Here is a 22,828-nt window from a genome sequence, read left to right as displayed (position 1 = left end):
ATAAAGGACGATATAGTTTTATTACTATAGTGAAAGATGATGACCTCAACAATGGTCGATATCGATGTGAGCTTGATATATTCATAAAAATGACGCGAGTATAAAAAGACGACTCATACTGCTATATGTTTAGTTAATATCAAGAAGTCGGATAAAGTGTTGAAAGAAATCATACGCTCTAAACAAAACATAAAAAATAAAATACAGTTAATTTATAGAAATGTTGAGAAATCGGAAAATTTTGTACGTACACATATGTCACCGCTGGTGACACCTCTTCAAGAAATAGNATCACCACTGGTGACACCTCTTCAAGAAATAGCTAATCAAAATCGTGTTGAAATGGAAGAAAAGCAAAAGCATAGAAAGTCAATGTTTCGTCATTTGGGAAAAGCCCATCCTATAGTAAAAACTGATCCAATTACATCCTTAACATCCGAAGAAAATGATATGATACAGAGCTCTAGCGAACCTTCTACATATCAGGAAGAGGAAATAAAGATGGAAAGTTCAATAAAAAATGAACCTTCTACATCTCAGGAAGAAATAGAGATGGCAAATATCGATAAGCCTAAACGCTCGTTTTCCAGTGAAATGCAGCGAGAAGATTTTTCAAAGTGGTTGTTAGAAATGGACCCGGTTTATGGTTTAAAGTATGTGAATGATAATGATTTTATCATGGGTAATACTACGGTTAAATAACCGATGATTTTTCAACTATTAAAGTTGGGACATTAGCACCACGACCACTAAGTTATGAGCTTTATCAATTATTATTTAAAAGTAAACCTGCAGTTGGTTCATTCAATAAAATGGATTTATCGGATTATAAAATTTTATTACTTTACACTAATGCCCATTTAGGTCGAGATGGAAAATTAAAATGTAATGTAGGTTATAAATATAAATACATCATTAGTAACTTGTTTCCTCCGAAAACAGGTAGTGGTGTGTTAACCTACAAAATTTTAAACAAAAGACCTAAAGAATACGTATATTGGAACGATCCTAATGAACTCATAGTTCGATTAGAACTTTTACACGCTGCAAGAAGTGCTGGAAATACAGGTGTGGGAAACGAAATACTGTCAATAGAAGAAGAGTTACGAGAACTAGGTGTAATATCATGAGTAAAGTAGCAGAGAAAGTAGCAAATGAATTACATAGACCGGCTAGAAAAATATTTCCTAGAAGAAGAGTTGTATCGTATGGCAAAGATGACTTGTGGCAAGCAGATTTAGTAGATATGAAAAAATACTCTACAAAAAATAAAAATTTTACATTTATTTTAACGATAATCGATGTTTATACAAAATATGCGTGGGCTGTGCCTTTAAAAAATAAATCTAGTACAGAAGTCAAGTCGGCTTTTGAAAAAGTCTTGTTCAATAGATCTCCAAAAAACTTGCAAACAGACCGGGGTTTAGAATTTTTCAACAAACATTTTCGGATGCTCATGAAGAACAAAAATATAAATCATTATTTAACCTACTCTACAATGAAAGCGGCTGTTGTGGAACGATTTAATAGAACACTAAAAGAAAAAATGTGGAAAAAATTTACTACCAATAGATCATATAGTTGGATAAACATTATAGCAGATTTAATAACAAATTACAATAATACAAAACATAGCGCCATAGGAACAACTCCTAGTATAGCATCACGTATTCCTGGAAATGTCAGTTTTAAACGGTTACCAATTTTAAAATACAATATAAAGTTTAATATAGGAGATAAAGTTCGTCTGAGTAAGCATAAAGCAGTATTTTCAAAAGGATATACACAAAATTGGACATCGGAAGTCTTTACAATCGCAAAAATTTGTGATACAAAACCCGTCGTGTATGAGCTGACAGATGAAAACAACAGATTTATAAATCATTGTTTCTATGAGCACGAACTTAGCAAGACTCAGTTTCAAGAAGTTTATTTAGTAGAAAAGATCATTAAGAAGAATAAAGACAAATCTTTTGTCAAGTTTGTTGGTTTGGATAATTCACATAATAAATGGATAGATTCAATCGATATTATATAAAGCATCCATAAATTTTTTTTTTTAATTATTGTAATAAAACATTTAGTTAAATAAATAAACAATTATAAATACTACACGAGGTTTTTTTTATTTAATAATTAAAAATATAAGTATATTTACATTTATTTATTATTTATTATTTTTTTTTATTGTTTTATATTTTAAAACTATATAAGATTACTAACATTTATTTACAACTATTTAACAAAAAATCTTAAAACTATTTATAACTAGTACACATATTTTTACAAATTATGTTTTCAATATTTAATTTTAACAATATTTTTTTTCCAACGAGAATCACTTAAATACTACTATATTTGTATAACCTTCCTGTGGTGGTGGTGGTGGTAGTGGTATAGCATAATGCCCGTGAGCCAATGTGTCGATTCTGTTGTCGAGCGTGTAACGCTTATCGTTGAAACGGTTAAGCGCCAACTGGTTGTACGTAAAGTGCGTATTTCGTGCTCGAACGAACGGATTGACGTTGTCGGTACGGAGTGTATGGTAGCGATAATGTCGGTGGAGTCCCACCATCGCGTACAGCTCCGATGACCACACGGGCATTCTCTCCAGCCAATGCTCGTTTTGACGCATCGTCGCCATCGCCATCGTCTTTGAACAAACATTGTTTGTAATCATTCAAAGACAAATGGTTCCGGACGACGTGCCCGCGGATCCCTTTAGACTTTATGAGTCCGCTGCCTTCCATGTCATACGCGTAGCACTTTGATCGAAGTGCAGCGATCTCAAAGAGGGTGACGCCACCGGTCTCGTCTGAAAACAGACCGGGCATCTTCTTTCTATCGGTGGAGTAGCAAGGGTGATCCTTGGGCAGGCTAGATGCGTCCACGTGCACCAGTAAATCGGGGTTATCAGCTAAATCCTGGTAGAAGTCGCCGACTCTGAGCAGGTATATGAAGGAGTCTGAGAAAAATGAAAAATATATAAATATTATAAAAAATATTTCTACTAAATAATTTCTGAATTCTAAAATATTTCTATTTTGTACGGTTGTACTCACCACTATTCATGTAAACCAATTCGATTGCACTGCCATAATGTGGTTTCAATACGTCGTAGAAGTACTTGTACATTAGCGTCTTGCTAATTTTTAAACCACCACTCAATTATTGCACTTATATATAATACTTACAATCTTGATACAAGATCCATGATTCAGGCTTTGTCGGATCGTAGCCTGGTGTTTTGTTATTGTTTGCTTTCTCATAGTGCTTGACGGCCTGCACTAGCCCACCGCGAATGCCCTGTTCCACCATCAGTAGCATGTCGTAATCGTTCAAGAACTCCAGCTTCACCCCGGTGTACTTCAACATACAATCGAAGCTAAAACCGGGCGCGGTGTAATAGTGTGCCGGGTCCAATTGTACGTTGAAGTACAGATGTCGCGGAAGTTCTTAAACACATCAGCCAACAACAACACGTCGATCTTAAGGTATAAGTCGCTGTACTCACCGAGGGTTGAGCATCCGAAACGGTTCCACACCTCCGTGGCATGTCTATAGTCATCATCATCGATATTCGACTCACTTAACTAACTATAGAAAGCGTCGCGGGGTGGTAGTTCCGTTTCGTCCAATTTAATCCAACTATCAGTGTACTCGTAGGGGTATACGCCCTTGCGCATCACTAACGGCATGTCTTCCGGGCGGAACACCTTAGCCGTCTCCCGAAATTTAACGAAGTCGTGCGTCATTAGGTTACCGGCCAAGGTGGACAGGGAGGAGGCCATGAACCGGAAGGTGTCGACGAACCGTATGGAGAAGTAATTGGTCACGTGTTTCGTGACTGAAATATACTTCTCCTCAGAATTCGGTATGACCGAAATCCTTTGGTCGTCGTATCCCAATTCAGTGACGATGAAATGCGCGTCGTAACCTGATAGATTGTGCAAGAAGCACGGCACAAAGTTGACCGTCTTCACTTTTAGGTTACACGCATTGCACAACGTCTGTCTGAATCGCCCCGATAAATGGCAGTGGTCAGCGACTTTAGGGTTGGAATCCTTGAATGTTGTATGGCACAATCGCATACCACTTTCTCCCTGTGCCTGCGCACATCATCGGCAGACATTCGGATAGGAACGTTGGTTTTGCGCAACAATTTAAAAATTTTGCGCGTCACTTCAGTTACAGCCATCACAAATGCCTTGGCGACCTCTTCGCGATCCTCAGACCCACGGTATATCACCGGTGATTATGGTATACCGTAGCGTTTGAGGAGCTCGGAGGGTACATCGTCCGATGTTTTCACCATGAACCCATAGCTCATGGGATGGTGGGTGTGCACAGTCCTGGTGTATGCACCCATACGATCGTCTGTTTTCTCCAGTAAGGCCTCAAAATCGGCGTAGATGACGAACGGTAACCGTTGCGTCTTTACCCACGCGTCAAATTCGACCTTACTGCCCTCTGCCAGCATAACAGGTAAAATAGGCTTGTTCTTGCCGCATATCAACTTGTGTTGCTCCAACGCTTGATTACCCTGAAGAATATACTTTTTAGGCTGATCATCAAAGCTGGTGAAGCAACGTTTACAAGTGTATATGCGATATTAGTGTTTGGCTTTTTGGTTGCGCACGAGCCTTGAAAAATCTGAAATGTACGCGTAATGTGATTTGAAAAATCACATTACGCGTACATTTCATCAAACAGATGTCGCTGAAGTAGCTTTAATCAAAAATGAAATAAATTATTTTTTTTTATACATTAAAGTAAAGTAAAGAAGTTTTTTTTTTATAATAAAAATAAATCGTAAATTAAAATAAAATTAACAGTAAAATTAGGTATTGGCTATAATTTATTATTTTTAATAAATTAATGAATTTAAAAATTAAAAATATTTAAAAAATAAATTTATTAAAATAAAATAAGTTTATAATTGGAAAAATCTACATACCTTGTGTAGAAGACGATTGAGCTTGCTGGTTCATGGTTTTATTTATACATGTAAATTATTAAATAATAAATTTCTGGTTTTCAAAAAGACAACTACACGTCAATGATAATTAAAAACAAATGTGTCAGGACAAGAAGTGTTTAACCGGTTATGTAGTAAAGAATAAAATACGTAGGCGTGAACACACATCCAGTGGTGTCATTTTTATCATAAAAAGCATACGACAGTGATCGTTACAGTACGGTCATACCTTTGATGTTGGAAATATGCTTACCTAAGCGTCTAGTAACCGATGATAAAATTCTTAGAAATTATAATACCATAACGACAAACGTTGCATTGTTCTCATAAAATTCATACGATAATGATCATTACTGTATGGCGACATCTTTAATGTTGAAAAATATGCCAAACCAAACCTAAGCTTCTGGTAGCCGATGATAAAATTCTTAGAAATTATTTGTACATTCCACCCAGAGAAAAACCTCGATCTATATAATAAATTCATTGTTCAATTTGATAAATATATCATTACTATTGAATTTATGATATATTTATCAATATGATAATTTTTTTTCTTGTCTTGAATAATAATTATTTATAAGAATAATTATTTTGTTCGTATTAATAAAACATTATCACAAACCCTTGATAAAATTTCTCTATCAAAATTGATTGAGGTTTTTCTTTGGGTGTCGATGCTAGAAATATGCTTACCTAAGCGTCTGGTTTACGTTGGGTTTCATCCACTCCCTCCCTCCGCATTAGGTTAGTTTACGTTGGTTTTAATCCCCCCCGTACACTTCCTCCACACCCACCGATAGGATGGTGAGTGAGTGAGGCGGGGGTTCCAAAGTCCCCTATATTACACTACTTATATATATATAAAAAATCAATTTAAAACTAAATAATATAACAGGCCAACTCAAATCTGTAACTATTACTTCAGAGATAAACTTTGTAACGAGATTAAAACGTCAGCGTAAAACTTAAAACATGGATATATCTGTAAATATTCTAACAATGCAACAATTTATAAAAGCTTTAATACATTCATATTCTTGTTAGTTAAATCATTTTAAACCAGTATTACTTTAAAATTCTATAACATTTAATTATATGTAATTCATAACTATTTTTATACACTTAAAATATTTCTTACACTGTTTAACCGTTATTTTTTTCTATTCTATATGATAATTAACATTGTAAATTATAAATAGTGCCAGTCTTTAGTCAAGACTTTCAATGACAATTTACAAGTTGAAAAAAGTTTTATAAATAATAAATTGGATTCAATTTCGGCTTTTTCAGGAGATTTTTTTTTGATATTTGAAACGACACCAATTAAAATTTTTTAAGTATTATTTTTTTAAATATTTATTTTGTATTTAATTATTAGTTCTGAACAAGATTTAAGTTTTTGAATCTCTTTTATCTTATTTTTATTTTCCTATTATAATGTTATCTGTTTTAGTCGTTATAATTTTTTTAACTGTATTTAATTTAATTAAAGAACTTTATATAATCCGAGTATAAAATTGTTTTCCTATTACATGTATTGTCATGTGAATATGTCAGCAATATTCTTCAGTCAAAAAAGTTATATATCTTTATACAATTTAAAATATTATCCGATTCCAATATATATGTCATACAATTTAATAAAACTTCAACAATTTTAAATGAGAATTCGTATTAATTTAAGTAATTTAAAGTATTTTATATCTAAATAACTAATATTTTAACTAAAATTTATGATATTTCATAATATTTTTTATAATGAATAATATCGCATTATATACTCATAATAAATGACTATAAACTAATAAACTACTGTTTGTAAAATAGAAAAATTCGATACTCAAACAAGCTATAAAATATGACTGGTTAATCAGCTAAAAATAATTATAAGAACAAAATTGTTTGTAATTTCTTTCTATCATATTATGAAGTTATAAATGGGGGTTCTTATTTAGGGTTAATATTAGATTTTTTATGCCTAAAGGAATAAAAAAATAAATAATTTAACTACATACAATTGTATGTAGTTGTATGGGTATTTTGAATAAAACAAATGTTTTCCTTTACATAAATAAAAAAATTTAATAGTTTCCAAAATTGTGTGTTCAATCCTTAATGATTACTCTCTATATTTTATTATGATAGTTTTGGAATCTTTTGTCTATGTTAATATAATCTTTTCGTGATTTCTTTTTGTATATTTTACAGGATAAGCATACATAATTTAATGGATAGCACATCATTAATAACATAAAATTAAAATAAATATATAATATATATGAAATAATAAAATTAAATAAACTAATGTAGAAGGGAAAATATTAAAATTTTGATTTATAATAATTATAAAAAACCCAGTAAAGTGGGGTGGCGGCACAGTGGGGTCGTGGCATAGTTGGGTTCAGTATAGATGATATCTGATAGTGATTAAAATCACTATCATAAAAAACACTTTGATGCAAATCTGTAGATAGTGTTCAATTCTAAAAAATTAGTGAACTATTACAAAAGCAACATCAACTTCTAATATAAGAGGAAGTGTAACTCCCACAATATGCTCGTTCCTTATCCTCTAGTCACTCCACTCATTCTTTGCTCTACTTTCTTTTCAACCGCCCAACACTCTGATTCATATATCATAGCTGATCTCACTACAGTCTTATAGAACTTACCTTTCAGCTGAGAAAATAAATGATAGCTACAAAAAAAAAACACATAATAAAATAATATTAATATGAATTTCTTCTCACGAGAGGAGACTACAGTTATGGGGTCCTTGATATTTATTGAAGCTATTGAATCTAAATGAGATAAAAATCAAATGAGTTAAAATTTTTTTCTTACTCAAAAATAATTAAGAAAAAATTCAGTGCCACAGGCATGAAAGACCCAAGTGTTACCGTCTCAGAAACTGTACGTCGCATTCATCACTTAATAAAAATGGAAATTTAGCTAGTTCAAATTTTAAAATTATTTCTCTCGACATCAAAGGGTTAAATTTATAAAAAAAATACATCAAACGGTAGGTAAAGACATCAAGCATCTAAAAAAAAAATTATATTGATTTGTTCATTTTTGAAAAAGTTATAACAGTTTTAGTAAAAAAAAATTCGAAAATTAGCGATTTTTAAATTTGTAATTTTTTTGGAGGTTACCCCCATTAACGGGAAACGAGGGAATTTTTTTCAATTTTTAAGGGTAATGTCTTCAACTAGATACAATTTGTGATTTTTTGACGTATCGTTAAAAGAAATCGATTCAGTGAGAGCTGAGAAAAAGTGGTAACAGACACAAAAAAAAACACATCATAGTAAAACCAATACCTTCTCAGCTTCGCATCGAAGCTAAAATTATCACATACTTGAATTTATGAATTTAAAAATTACTTTAATAATTTTAATTTAAAAAGTAAATGAATAGAAATTGTACATTTTGTTACAAATAATATAAAAAGACAAAATACATCTTAAAGATAATATAAGTAATTTATGAAATTCTTATCAATAAATCAAATTTGTCAAAAAAATATTACTCAACAACAATTCAACACGTATAAACAATTAAATAACAAGTAACATAAGTTTGTTTAGGAATTAATCATATATTTTAAGATAAAATATTTTCAACATTTATATTCGTCGTTTTAAAGTTGAGTCATCTTCAAATGAATTCTTCTTATATTGGTCCTTTATTTGAGGTTCGTTGCTTTCATTTTCATTTTTGTTTTTATAAAGTTCCAAATCATCCCATGGTTGCAATTCACCACTTCCAAATACACTATAAACCAATGTAGAAGATACCATAACACCCATCATAATCCAAAATACAAGACGCCACTCTAAAATAGTTTTCTGTAAAATTAAATAATATGGTTTATATGATTAGCATTTATACTACTCGAATTAAAAAATATTGTTATTTAACATCATATATGATGTTATAATTAATTATAATTCTTCTTCTTCTTCCTCGCCTTAATCCCAACTACTTGGGGTCCTCTCACTTGTTGTCCCCGCGTACATCCGAGATGAGACAATCCACCTAAGTTTTGTTCAGGACTCCTCATACTTTTTGACAAAAATTTTATGCCGGCTGTCGAACTGACGAAACCTTATTAATCGTCTCTTAAGACTGACAGAGAGGCCGTGGAATATTCTTATCCCCTATCCACAGGGAGTTTATAATTAACTTTATTTATGAAATATATTCATAAGGGACTTAAATAAATTTAAAATCACAAAAAAACATATTATACAAAACTATTGTTTGATAGTACTTAATTACATAAAGCATTACTGTAATGTTTCAAAATCAATATTCAACTAATATAAATTTGATAGCATTGGTATAATGAATTACTTAATGTTGCAATAAACATGATGTATAATTTTTTTTTTTATGTTTATAGAACTGAGACAATATTCTACACATCATAACGTGTAAAATGACAAAACTTTATAAACGAATACTAAACTTTTTTATTTGTTAATATAACTCCTAAGTACAATATTTTATATTTAGTTAAATTATGTAGTGGTATTTGTTGTATGTCAAACGAAATAAATATATATATATATATATATATATATATATATATATATATTTGGTTACGCCTTATTGAAAACAAAATAAAGATCTCTGATTAACTTTTGTATTGTCAATTGTTAAGCATAAAATAAAAAATGATAAATTAAGAAAATTACTGTTTTAACTACGGCGGCCATTTACAAAAAGATCAGTTGTCGGGGCAATTTAATATTTTTAATTATAGTGCGTGACATACATTTTAATTTAACATATATTTAAAAAACGCAGTATTTTCGAAACCTTTTTTAATGTTAAGTTGAAAAATTTAAATTTTTGTTTGAGTGTTTCTACTTTAAATTGCCCTCTTATGGGCAGATAAGGGGTCAGATTTAAAAAATATGTTTATCAAAAAAAGAAGGAAATATCTAAAGCATTCATAAAAAAAGATGTGTTATTTTTTAAAAAGTTATTACAGTTTAAGGAAGAAAAAATCGAAATTTACCAATTTTAAAAAAAAGTAATTTTTGGGAGATTTCCCCAATTTACAGAAAACGAGGGAAAAATTTTTAATTTTTAAAGTAAATTTCTTCATTAAGATAAGATTTGTGATTATTTGATGAATTGTTGAAAAAAAATGGTACGGTGGGAGTTAAAAAAGTGGTGACGGACACAAAAACAAATGAAAAGTACATAGTTAAATAAATACCTTCCGAGCTTTGCATTGAAGCTAAAAATTTTCTATTTAGCTAGTTACGTTCATACTTTACTAAATTTTAACTATTAACTTAGCGACATTGTTCCTACTTAATTTAATTTAAGTTAATTAATTCCATTAGGAATAGGATAAATTTTCATTTATAATCTGCTGGAAAGTTAAAAAAAAGTGAGTTATTGCCCTATTAGTTACGCATATCGGTATTTTATCTACTAATACTGTGTACTTTTATTAATTTATAGTAAAACTATACGGTATTAGTATTTTATTAACATATAACTGCCTTTTAATAATAATACTTTTATTTTGTGGCCATAATTTACAAATATAGGTGCGAGTAAAGTAAAAATGTAGAAAAAGATAACTCCTAATCGTTAGTTATTACAACTGCAATCTCAATTTTACTGGTCACTAATACTGTTTTGATATGTTTATATAGACATCATAATTGCAAAAAATAATTATATCGTGTAAACAGGATATTATACTTACATTAGGTGTTAATATTCCGGCTATATAAGGAGTTGCCATTCCTGATAAACAGCCTATTCCATTTACTAAGGCCATGATGGTAGCTGAATAATTAGGTGATAAGTCCAAAGCATTTACGCGGATACTTGGGTAACAAAAACCCATGAGAGCCATTCCAATTGCAAAAAAGAATGTAGCCATAACTTTGTCACAACCAACGAATGAAGCAAACATTACACCCAGTCCAGGACCGACGGTTCCTACAAAAAATACAATTTTATAAATTGCACATCTCAGTTATTTCATTATCGAACATAAGCACAATTTCGAGTTTCTCACTAGAGATTTTTGAAATATCAAATTAAATAGTTAGGAGCCCTACCCCATTTACCTGTTAATAAAATTTTTTCATCTAAACTTTAAGCTTCATATATTAAAAAAAATTGCAGATTAACTTAAATTATTAACATTCTTTAATTAATTAAATTTTACCGAGTTAAAAAAAATTATTAACTTTCCCAGCCTTGACTAAAAGTATCTGCTCAATATAGACTTAACAAAAATACACAATACACTGAAACCTAATATGTACAAAGTGAGTGGAAGAGATAAGTGTTGAGCCGGTTATAATATAAATGATGCATGCCATATCCACATAGGAAATAGAGAGATATAAGTGAAATTTATAGCACTACATAAAATAAGACCGGAAGAGGTATAAGATTCATATATGTCAAGAGGTATTAAATGATTGGAAAGTGGCTGTGGTATGTTCAATATACAAGAAGGATGACAAACAAGATTGCAATAATTTCCTTGAAATGTCGTTCTTAAATTTAGCGTACAAAGTGTTTTAGATCGGATAAAAAAATTGCAGAATAAATATTAGGAAACTATTAAGGAGATTCTGGAACTGAATATATATATTACTAGCCTAAATTATCCGACTATAAACTTTATAAGCTATTTATATTATCAAAAAAGAGTAATTAAAATATATTTTTAACTATCCTAATTACTTGTAAAACTAAGTCTCGCATTGTTACAATATAATCTGTAGAGTGATTATTAATTTTTTAGTTATTGACTGGTTCACAATAAGTATAAAATTCGCACTTACCAATAGCAGCGTAAACTTTTCTAACATTTGTCACGCTCATATACTGTTTTTGAATGGTCCAATCAGCCAATATACTGGACAAAATTGATGTTATCCATTGAGCGATAAAAGGAATTGATGATAAAAGCGCATTCTGATTTACCGAAAAATGTAAAACATCATTCATATATTTAGGAAGATCGCTGATGATTGTGTAACCACCCCAATCGTGTCCAGATTCAACTATTATTAACGCCCAAACAGACCACGAAGTTAAAATTGGCTTCCATGGAGTTGGCATTAAATCCTTCAACATTTTACAAAAAAAATTAGTTTAAATTTCTCGATAAATCTATTTCATACACACTTTTTTCCTCTCGATACTCCCCATTGTCTGTAATAAATAGTTGCGTTCATCTTCAGAAATAAAAGGATGTGACAACGGGTCGTTATAAACAAATGCACACCAAAAGACAAACCATATCATTGATAGGACACCGAAAAAATAAAAGACATTAGACCAACCACCAGGTATATAATAAATGATTAAACCACTGATTGAATTGGCGAAAATACTTCCTAATTGTGCGCCTGCAATATCATAAAAAAAATTATAAAATAAATAAATCACATAAGTTAATTGTTATTAAGGACGTATTATGGAATATGAGGTCCTGAGTCTGTGTTATAATTGGACAAAAAAAGAACTTTTTTCTATTTCAATTGTGATTTTATAATAGTTTATCAACTGATGTTTTGTTTTATGTGGAAAATAAAATTAATCAATTACTATGTCGATGATTATTATTTTTTGTGGAGACTACGAGATTTTATTAAATCCGGCTATCATTGTATATTAAATTGTGAAAATTATTACCTGCAAAAACTAAAGTAGACAATTTCCCTTTTTCATTTGGCGGAGCCCACTGAGCCAAGAGAGTACAAAGTGCTGGAAACGTGGTGCCCTATTAAATTATAGCTCATTAGCTGACAAAAATTTGAGGTTGAAGACTTTGTTTTGAAATTGTAAAAATTATATATTACTTCTCCAAGTCCTTCGACAAATCGCAATATAATCAAGTACTTTGCTCCCATACGAGCTACCATTGGCGTAAACAGAGTAAATATCGCAGTAGAAAGGATGCCTAAACCCATCGTATGCTTTCCACCAAACTTTTGTGATAAAAGTCCTCCTGGTATGTGAGTTATAATGTAGCCATAGTAGAATGCCGATAATATCAAACCCTGAGTCTCTTGATCCCAATCAAATCTATCACTGTAATCTTTATCGGATATATTATTTTGTTGATTGATTTTTATATTTGGCATTGGACAGTAGTTTAGAGATTCATTTCCCTTATAATTTGTTGCATTTTCTCTGTTAGGCTTAACCATTTGTGTTATAGTTATACTCAAACAACCTCGCATTACATAAGCCATAGTTACACCTAACATACCCATTATAGCCATAACCCATCTTTGGGAAATGGTCCCTGATAAATAACATCACTAATTAAATATTATAGTTATTAATCATATTAAGTAAGTCTGTTATTAATATCTATATCTACAACTATACATTAAAATTAAAATAAATTTTTTTATCTAATTCTTACTTAATTTCTAAGATTGTAATAGTAGTCAATTTTATTTGCTTATATTACATAAGATCTCAAAAAAAAGAGAAATAGGCATGAAGATAAATTTTATAAAAGTTTAAGTCCTAATTTTATTTGTCAGTCACTGAGAAATTCCAAAAAATATCAATTAAGTTTAATATTTCCTTCTAATTTTCCCTTTTATAGTTCTAAATTCTTAACATTTTTATGTACAAAATATAGTATTGAAATTATTGTTGTAGGTTAGAAATTCTCCGACCAACGGAAATTTCTGTCATTAATAGAAATTTAATGAAATATTTGTAAAAAATTGTTCCCATGTTAATTTGATAATAAATTTAAAATGATAACAACACTAATTTTAAGAATAAAAATACAATCATAATTAGAGTCCGGCTTTATACGCATCTAAAAAGTTAAATAATATGCTTCCATGCATAAAATATACTTTAAAATATTCATAAAAATATAGTATTTAAATTAATAAAATATGTAAAAAAATTATTATTATTGTCTTAAATATGCGTTTATGGATTTATACGAAAGAAAAACATTTATTCTTTAAAAATTAGAAAAATTTTAATATTAGCTCCCTGTAATTGGGAAAATTTACAAACTCTATACTTCATTTTAGTTTTACCATAATAGTTTTATATTTTTGTCTAATAAATAGAAAAGAAATATTTTCCCTTATTTTTGGTATAACGCTTTTACGAAATAAAAATTACAACTACTTCATAATATTATCAGTAGTTAAATTACAGATCCGTTTATCATAACCAGAGTTCGCAGTTTTAAACATTATATTTGAAAACTATTGTTTTAATCTTGTTTAAAACAAATGAAATTAAACATAATGCAATTAAAAATTATATGATTTAAAATATATATTTTTTAAATCATGTATAAAACATTAAAAAAAATTAATTATAGTTAAATATCAGATACCTGGGTCTATACCTAGACTGCTGCCTTACCTCGGCTACTCATATCCATTCCAAACGTCTTCTCTTAAAGCACTCCCGTCAATTGTATTTCCTTCTCACATCATAACAACTCAATCTCAAATTATACAAACTATTTCTCAAATCAATTTGTACATATAGCATCCAGCTTTGAGGACCTACTAAATAATTCAACATCAATAACATACAAACCTTCCAAAACAAATGCCTCCATCAAATAACAAAAGCCCCATTTTACGTCTCTAATGATACCCTCCATAATGATCTCTCTATCCCAACAGTCCAAAAAACTGCTAAAATATTCTACAAGCGTTTACACTCTAATAATTTAAACCATCAAAACCCTCTGATCTCTGATTTATCTACTCACTCTATCCCTGGTGACCCTAGTAGGCGCCTAAAGCGAACGTTGTATCGCGATCTATTGATTGATTAATCCACAATTTTCACGTCATAAAGTACTAGCACTGGTTGGCCTCTTCTATCAAGCCTACTGTTTTTATATTTGCTTAACATGAACATCACTTGTGCTTATTGTAATTAAATTAATAACGGATTGTACGATATCAAATAAAAGGAAAACGAGTTATAGTTAAAATTATCTTTTTTTAAATTTATATTTTTAATTTTTATGACTCTTTAAATTATATCTAGGATAAGACATTATGAAAAATTAGTTAGAGATATTATATAATAACTAAGACTTGAAAGTTGAAGACTTTAAAATTCTTGTTTTGTTATATAAATAATAAATAAAGTGTTTTTTACGCATTTTAATTATAACCCATTCAATAAGTTACAAAATAAAAATACGGTGACATAAATAAAGACATCATTGCTAACAAAATTATTTTTGAATTCGTGTTTAAATAAAGTTTAACTATTTAAATAAATATATAATTTATATAAATTAATAATAGATCAATTTTAATTTAATAATTAACAATAAAATTGAAAAACACTTCAATTCTAAATTCTTACAATATCAATTTATGAATACATTTTTAATGCATTGGTCAAAATATATTGCTGAAAATCAATAGGATTAGTATATAAAAATGATAAATACTTATTAAGAGAGTAATATTTACTTAAAATAATAGCTCAATATAGATTAAATTTTTGTGTTCATAAAAAAAACTTATGTCTAATGAAAAAAGAATTAAATGTCCAGTTAATGTTTTTGCTACTAAAATAGATCATGAATTAAGCTTAGTAAATCATCATAATTGTTAATTAATGTAGTCATTTATTCTCAACAATAATAATAATAATGAATAATTAGTTATAATTGTCAATAATGTTCAAAACATTTGAATCAGGACTTTTTTTTTTAAAGAAAAGAAAATATTAAAAATATAAAATATAATTTTATTGTATTCGATTTCCAACTTTTGAAAAGATAAAAGTTAACATATTAAAATGGAGTTAAATTATATAAATTCTACTAAATAATAACATATATTAAAAAATAATTCAAATTTTATTATATTTATAAAATATATTAAAACATATAAAATAAACAAGTTTTCTAAAAAATAACTATGGTAATTATATTTCTCAGTAGATTTAGTAAATTTGAAAAATATTGCCTACACATTGTTGCAATTTGTTTTGACATTGCATTGTATATTATTATAACTATTAATTATAAGAACTATTCAGCGTAAAATTTTAATTATTTTCAACAATACATTGGTGGTGACATAATTTATTTAAAATTTACAATTCATGTCCTTAATTTTAATTATGTACTTCCATTTACATGTAAGTGGAAGTAGTTTAGGTTCAAAAGTTATTATCGACCAGTCATTTTGTTAATTATATCATTATATATTAAATAAACTAGTTAATTATATTTGTTGATATTTAAGAATTTAAAGTTGGCAACCTTAATAGGTATAAGGGATGAACATAACAAATACTTCATAGCTGGTTGTAAAAACCATAGATTGTATTAGTACTTCGGATGTTATTCTCATTTGTATATAAAATCGGGACGAAAAGTGCGGACAGGAAATGACTAGTGATAAAAAGCAGCACCTACTCCTGGCTTCCTGACATTACTTTAAATTGTTAATAATTTCTGAAATACTGGTCCAAAAATTGTTATTAACCAGTCATTTTCTTAATTAGATATTTCCTATTTTATAAATTAGTTAAATATGTATGGTACCATTTAAAAAATAAAGTTGACATTACTATACGTTACAAAGGATGATCCTATAAAGTAACTAATAGCAAATAAATCAAGAAATATTTGTAACTAAAAAAACTAATAATTTTTTTTCAATATTGTAATTATTTTAAGAGTAACCGAGTGGTTTATGAAAACCGATCATTCTGTATATAAAAAAGAGATGACAAAAATATTATAATTTTGTAGGTTAGTAAAGATAACTTGTACAATCAAAAAAGCCTTATATTATATATTTGAACAATAAAATTATGTTAACACAAAAAAATTGAGAAACACATTCCTATTATTTATTGCAAATAATAAATTTTGATTTTTTGGAAAATACGAATAAAATTTGTTTACAACTAATATATTTAAAATTTATTATATGACAACTATAAAATCAAGCAAATTAGTAGATATTTTTATTTGCAAATTAAGCGAACATTCATTTAATATCTATGGATTGCAAAAATTCAATAAAAATATTTTTACAGCTTTATTAGTTGCAATTTATGCGCGCAAAATATTTATCTATTGTTATAATATTTATCGTAATTTTTGTTACATCTATTCAAAGACGAATTATGAAATTTTAATGATCACAAAAAAATATTTAACTTATTTTGTATTTATTTAGGGTAGCTTTACATGATTTTTCAGAACCGCAATAATCTAGATACACTGATGCAATTAGAATATATTTTTTGTTGGTGCTAATTAATTTTTATTATACCCTAAAAATATTTTTGTACAACAATATATATAACTTTCTTAGTTTTGGGTGTATAGTTTCATCAATGAAAGGCAAAAAAAATGTTATAATATATATTTAAATTTAATTTATAGGAAGAAATAAAAAGAGAACGACAAAAATTGTTTACTGCCAGACGATTCCTTATTTTTTTAAATGTCTTCCATGTATATCTATTGAAAAAAAAATTTGAGGTCTAGTACTAATTAATCCCCGCGAAGTGTATTAATTGCGAGAACTAATTCCCAAATCTATCTCGATTCTAAACGTTAGTTTAAGACAGAATATTAGTTAAAAAAGTTGTATCGGTAAAAAATAAGCTATTTACATTTTGTTTACACATAAATTACTTTACATTTAACTAAGTATGGATGAATTATTTTGGTATTCTCTCTAGGACACGAAATCGTTTGATAATATTTAGCTTACAAATTTATGTTGCACTTATTAAATTCATTTTCATGTTTAGATACTCGAAATATCATTGATAAAATGTTGATAATTCTGATTGTCAAACTAAAATAGTCGTTATTTAACTAATTGTCGATTTCACTTGATATATTCAGTTACTTCAATACTTAACAATTATAATTATTATTTTTAGCATTTAATTCGCTTTAACTAGGTATATCGATGGTTATGTATTAATCATTATAATAATTTAGATAAATACTTGATATCAGTGATAGTAAAATACTTACATTTTGTATTTTTTTTGAAGATCATAATAAAGAAATATTAACTAATCCTGTTAATATGTATAGAATTTTGAGATGTTTGTTAACTTATTTCTTTGGGTAATCATTTATAGAAATTAACCACGCTATTTTAAGTCGAAAAACATGATTTACCATTATTTATGATCGTCATCATTTGGCCAAAGCCAGCTGTGTAAATGCCGTCAGACTAGAAAACAATAAACTCAATTTCACAGAGAAGTCACACACAGTGTTAGAAGTAATTTGTATTCAATATAATAATTTGTATTTTTACAACAAAATAGACTCAACAAAATAAATTAATGAACACTTTTTCATACTACTTAAAAAAACTTAAGTGAACAAAAAATCAACGAACTTGATGGCCACGCTTTGCTATTTATATTTACTTTGTGTCTATGTCTTATCTACACTACCTTCGATAGATTTTACGTGAGATATAAACTGTTGCGTTTAGTGTGAAAATTTCAATTGTCAATGGAATTTACAACAAAACGAGTAAATAGAATACGTTGTGATTGGAGTACTATTTTTCTATCATTTAAAGTGTTAGAGACTTCGGAGATTATTGTGCGCGGTTGACGTTTCAGTAAATATGTCTACATAATGATAAGTACTATTATGTAGGTACTATAGGTATATTTTATAAAAAACCTTTTTGTACACAATAGTCGTATTTGTGATAAGTCATTACATTAAATAATTTATAATGATGCTTTTATTAAAGCTTAAGGGATATTCAATGTTCGTTAACCTTTCGTTATAATAATTGATGATTTTACCATCTAATAAAAGTCATATATTATTGAACAGAACAACTTTTAATTTTAAATTTAAGAGCTATTTTTGGGGTGAATTAGAATATTAAAAGTTAACATCAAAAACGTAATCGTTTATAAATAATTAAAGAATCATTTATTATGCACTTTAATATTCTTGTCTCTATTTTTATATCTGTTTTATTAAGCATTTCTTTTTTTTAGTCTAATATTATGTTAAATATGCTTAGTAGCTCCATTTTACTGCACTTTTATATCATTAAAAAAAATAAAAAATGTCAATTATAAATTTTAGAAGTAGATTAACTTATAAAAACTATAAATTAGTGCATAACTATTATAAACTATACGTATAAATTATTCAAAATAAGTACTAAAAACTTTTTAATAAAAATATTGAAATACTTCACATTTAAAATTGTACTCATAATGTACGAAGATAAAATTTAAAAATACTTCAATTGGATACAAGATGTTATACGAGTATTTACTTTTAATTTTAAATGATACTTCAATCTCATAAATTACTCCTTTTAAAAGAAATTATTAAAATACTTTTTTAAGATTTTAATAATGTCCTATTAAAATTATGTTACATAGGCAGCACAATTAAAAAGAACCGTAGAAATTATTAACAGTATTTTTATTTTGTCAAATTTTTGGAGTCCCTTAAAGTGATTTATTATTTAATTTTGTAATACTCTATGACGATATTTATAAACCAGTTTTTTTAAATATTACGTAATCCTTATTTTTATATTCAAGTGATTATTAAAATCTTTTGATATATGTTGAGCAATAACGTATTATGATACATAATACGCTAGTATTATTTACCATAGTTGGCTAGATTTAAAGTTATAAATTTAGCACAGCTAGCTGGTTTCCTTGATCACCGTTAAAAATGTTCATTTTTACTATAAATTATAAATTATAACTAACTAGTTATAATTTGAGACATTTCGAAATATAGCTGAGCAAATTTGATTCAATAAAATCAGAAATTTCGAATTATTATAATTGTTCAACATTTCAAAAACTATTGACTGTTACAGCAGTAACACGCAACTACTAAATTATAAATTGTTTAGGAGAAACAAAAAAGTAATCACGATAACACGTGATAATTACTAAACGTCATCTCAATGATGTAATTTTAAAGAGAATACTTTCAAACTGAAAAAGTTGCATAACTAAACTTATACTTAAAACTTACTATAAAATCTCGTTTTTGAAAAAAATGTCGGTTACAATGATTTTAACAATTAGTCGCGATATTGGGTATCCACAAAGAGAAACAGCTGCCCTTTTCGTAGATTGTTGCTTGATTATTTTTTATAATCATTTTTCTTTAAAAAAATTTTCATAGTATATAATTCTCTTAAATAAAAATAGAATTTTTTTATTAAACTCAATTATAACATTCAGGTTAAGAGCGTTTCTTGTGTAGATTTACGTTACGTATATATTATAATTACATTTCGAATTATGAAAATAAATTCTGTCACTGTGAGATTAACTTTGAACTAATTTTTTACATAATTAAGTTTTTAAGTTTTAGCTTCGATACGTAGCTAAGAAACTATTGGATTGACTGTCATGTTTTGTTTGTATCCGTATAGGCCATCAGTCCCGCTCGTAATGGACTACTTTTGCTTTAACAATATGTCAAAAGTTCACAAAACAAATCTAGTTGAATCGACGCCATAACTTTGAAAAAATTCCGTCCAATCTTGGTAATAAAAAAAAATTTCCAAAAAAATTAGTTTTAATTATAGAATATACTAATCTACTCAAAGTATCTAAAAGTATCAGATAATTGTATATTCAAAAATATTATAATAGTTGTGTTTTTAATTTAAATATTTTGAAAATAATGAAACTGTATTAACATTTTCATAAAATTAATCATTATATAAGTTATATTTCCTGCCTTTAACAGTTTTTTAAATTTTTACTAACATCTTTAACCGAGGATCACTACTTGTTAGTTTTCATTGCATAAAATGACTTTACAGAAAGGAATTAATTATTAAATAGGAGAGAACTTATTCCTTCTTCTAACGTCTGTGACAACTATTTTTGTTTTGTTCGTAACAATAGTTCTCAGCGAGGGATTTTAACCGGTTCTAAATAATTATCACGGAAGAAAATATTTGGCTAATTACAATTGACCCATTATAATACTTTTGTACCCGATATCCTCTATATGTAAATTGTACAAACAATTTTCCCAAAATAGAGCTTAATAATTCCTTAGAGGAAAATTGGAATAATTATTATTGTTCATTATCCATTTAGTAGCAAAAATAATAACTAATTGCGAAAACTAGGGTACCATTAATTGTTTTTCGGCTGTTACTGTTGAGAGTACCAAATAAGGTCAAACAAAGGTTCATAATGTTGTGAAAAAGAATGTGAAATAAAAATACGGTAGTCTAAAAAGGCCGAAATAGATTTAGCTTAAAGGAAGTATCGTAAACATTTAGATAAATAACAATAGCTGTCAAATGGAAGTCATTTAGGGAAATGATTACCCCCTCATTGACATACTTTTTATGACATTTTTTATCCATTCATTTTTCAATAATTTATAACAGTTAAAAATAAAAATTATATATCAAACAGCAATGTTTCCACAAAATTATCATTTTTTGTTCAATTTCAGCGACATTTGCATATAGAAAATAAGGTGTCGGGACAAAACTTTTTTTAACTTGTAGTATGTAGTACAATTTTTAATTTAACATATGTTTAAAGGACAATATTTCCGGAACATTTTCAAAAAGTAATGACGATATTAAGAAAAAAAACCCAGCACAGGGGGGTCGCAGTACAGTGGTGACGTGAAATAGATGGATCAAGTATAATGATACCTGACAGTGATTAAAATCACTATAAAAAAAAACGCTTCGATGCAAATCTTTAGATAGTGTTTAATTTTAAAAAAATTGCTGGATTATTCCAAAAGCTACATGATCTGCTAGTTCCTTATTAATATCCTGATTAAAATAAAGTATGTCGAATGAAAAAGGGATTATTAAAAAATATTATTTCTCATAAAAAAATTATGTTGATCCATACACTTTTCAATATGTTATAGCATTATAAAGTTAAAAACCCAGCACAGGGGGGTCGCGGCACAGTGGTGACGTGAAATAGATGGATCAAGTATAATGATATCTGACAGTGATTAAAATCACTATAAAAAAAAAACGCTTCGATGCAAATCTTTAGATAGTGTTTAATTTTAAAAAATTTGTGGACTATTCCAAAAGCTACATGATCTGCTAATTCATTATTAATATCCTGATTAAGATAAAGTAAGTCGAATGAAAAAAGGAATATTAAAAAATAGTATTTCCCATAAAAAAATTATATTGATCCATACCTTTTTCAATAAGTTATAGCATTATAAAGTTAAAAATGTAAAAAATAAAATCGAGAATTTACACACAATAATAGCATTTGGTAGCCATTTTCACCGTGAAGACAAAATAAAGTCCGAAATTTTTTTTTCATGATAAAGTATATTACATTAGCTTTAATTTAAGATATATATAAAAGTGTCAGACCTTCCGGAACATTTTCAAAAATCAAGTTGAAATAATTAATTTTTTGTGAAAAAGTTGTCATTTTAAATCCCCCCTTATGGGCAGGTTAAGGGTTAAATTTATGAAAAAAATATACCAAATGAAAGGTAATGATATTATGCATCTATATAAAAAAGAATTATATTGATATGTTCATTTTTGAAAAAGTTATATTAATTTTAAGTAAAAAAAATTGAAAATTTTTTTGAAAATTAGCGATTTTTAAATTTGTAATTTTTTTGGAGGTTACCCCCATTAACGGGAAACGAGGTAATTTTTTTCAATTTTTAAGGGTAATGTCTTCAACTAGATACAATTTGTGTTTTTTTGACGTATCGTTAAAAGAAATTGGTTCGGTGAGAGCTGAGAAAAAGTGGTAACAGACACAAAAAAAAACACATCATAGTAAAACCAATACCTTCTCAGC

The 22,828-nt window shown here is 28.1% G+C and overlaps 2 protein-coding genes across 5 annotated transcripts; both read right to left on the bottom strand.

The window, feature by feature from the left end:
* Positions 1-2,337: 2,337 nt before the first annotated feature.
* On the bottom strand, positions 2,338-4,018 carry LOC126905361 (uncharacterized). Its single transcript, XM_050684999.1, has 2 exons — positions 3,063-4,018; positions 2,338-2,965 (listed from the first exon to the last, which is right to left on the bottom strand). The coding sequence occupies exons 1-2, from the start codon at positions 3,133-3,135 to the stop codon at positions 2,466-2,468; spliced, it is 573 nt and encodes a 190-aa protein (XP_050540956.1). The 5' UTR covers positions 3,136-4,018; the 3' UTR covers positions 2,338-2,465.
* Positions 4,019-8,347: 4,329 nt separating this feature from the next.
* On the bottom strand, positions 8,348-18,545 carry LOC126905346 (sialin-like). 4 transcript variants are annotated; one of them, XM_050684969.1, is made up of 7 exons: positions 18,162-18,545; positions 12,838-13,286; positions 12,671-12,758; positions 12,161-12,384; positions 11,815-12,100; positions 10,716-10,954; positions 8,348-8,832 (listed from the first exon to the last, which is right to left on the bottom strand). In XM_050684969.1, the coding sequence occupies exons 1-7, from the start codon at positions 18,181-18,183 to the stop codon at positions 8,611-8,613; spliced, it is 1,530 nt and encodes a 509-aa protein (XP_050540926.1). In that variant the 5' UTR covers positions 18,184-18,545; the 3' UTR covers positions 8,348-8,610. The 4 variants fall into 4 exon arrangements, with proteins under 4 accessions (XP_050540926.1, XP_050540925.1, XP_050540927.1 ...); XM_050684968.1 differs by having other exon boundaries at positions 18,012-18,540; XM_050684970.1 differs by having other exon boundaries at positions 12,838-13,076; positions 18,012-18,540.
* Positions 18,546-22,828: the final 4,283 nt, after the last annotated feature.

The sequence above is a fragment of the Daktulosphaira vitifoliae genome, unplaced genomic scaffold (genome assembly GCF_025091365.1).
Source record: "Daktulosphaira vitifoliae isolate Bord-2020 unplaced genomic scaffold, ASM2509136v1 Scaffold_4, whole genome shotgun sequence".
Classification (NCBI taxonomy): Eukaryota; Metazoa; Arthropoda; class Insecta; order Hemiptera; family Phylloxeridae; genus Daktulosphaira; species Daktulosphaira vitifoliae.
Note: the sequence above shows the minus strand (reverse complement) of the source record. Positions and strands in the feature narration are given on the sequence as shown.

What these genes read in the sequence shown, in the direction of transcription:
- LOC126905361 (XM_050684999.1), bottom strand. Translation starts at nt 3,135, where the DNA reads ATGTACAAGTACTTCTACGACGTATTGAAACCACATTATGGCAGTGCA. An exon ending in ATTGGTTTACATGAATAGTG is followed by an intron (nt 2,966 to 3,062) that starts GTGAGTACAACC and finishes CATTTTTCTCAG; the next exon opens with ACTCCTTCATATACCTGCTC.
- LOC126905346 (XM_050684968.1), bottom strand. Translation starts at nt 18,036, where the DNA reads ATGATCTTCAAAAAAAATACAAAAT. An exon ending in GTCTACTTTAGTTTTTGCAG is followed by an intron (nt 12,385 to 12,670) that starts GTAATAATTTTC and finishes ATGATATTGCAG; the next exon opens with GCGCACAATTAGGAAGTATT. An exon ending in GGAGTATCGAGAGGAAAAAA is followed by an intron (nt 12,101 to 12,160) that starts GTGTGTATGAAA and finishes AAAATGTTGAAG; the next exon opens with GATTTAATGCCAACTCCATG.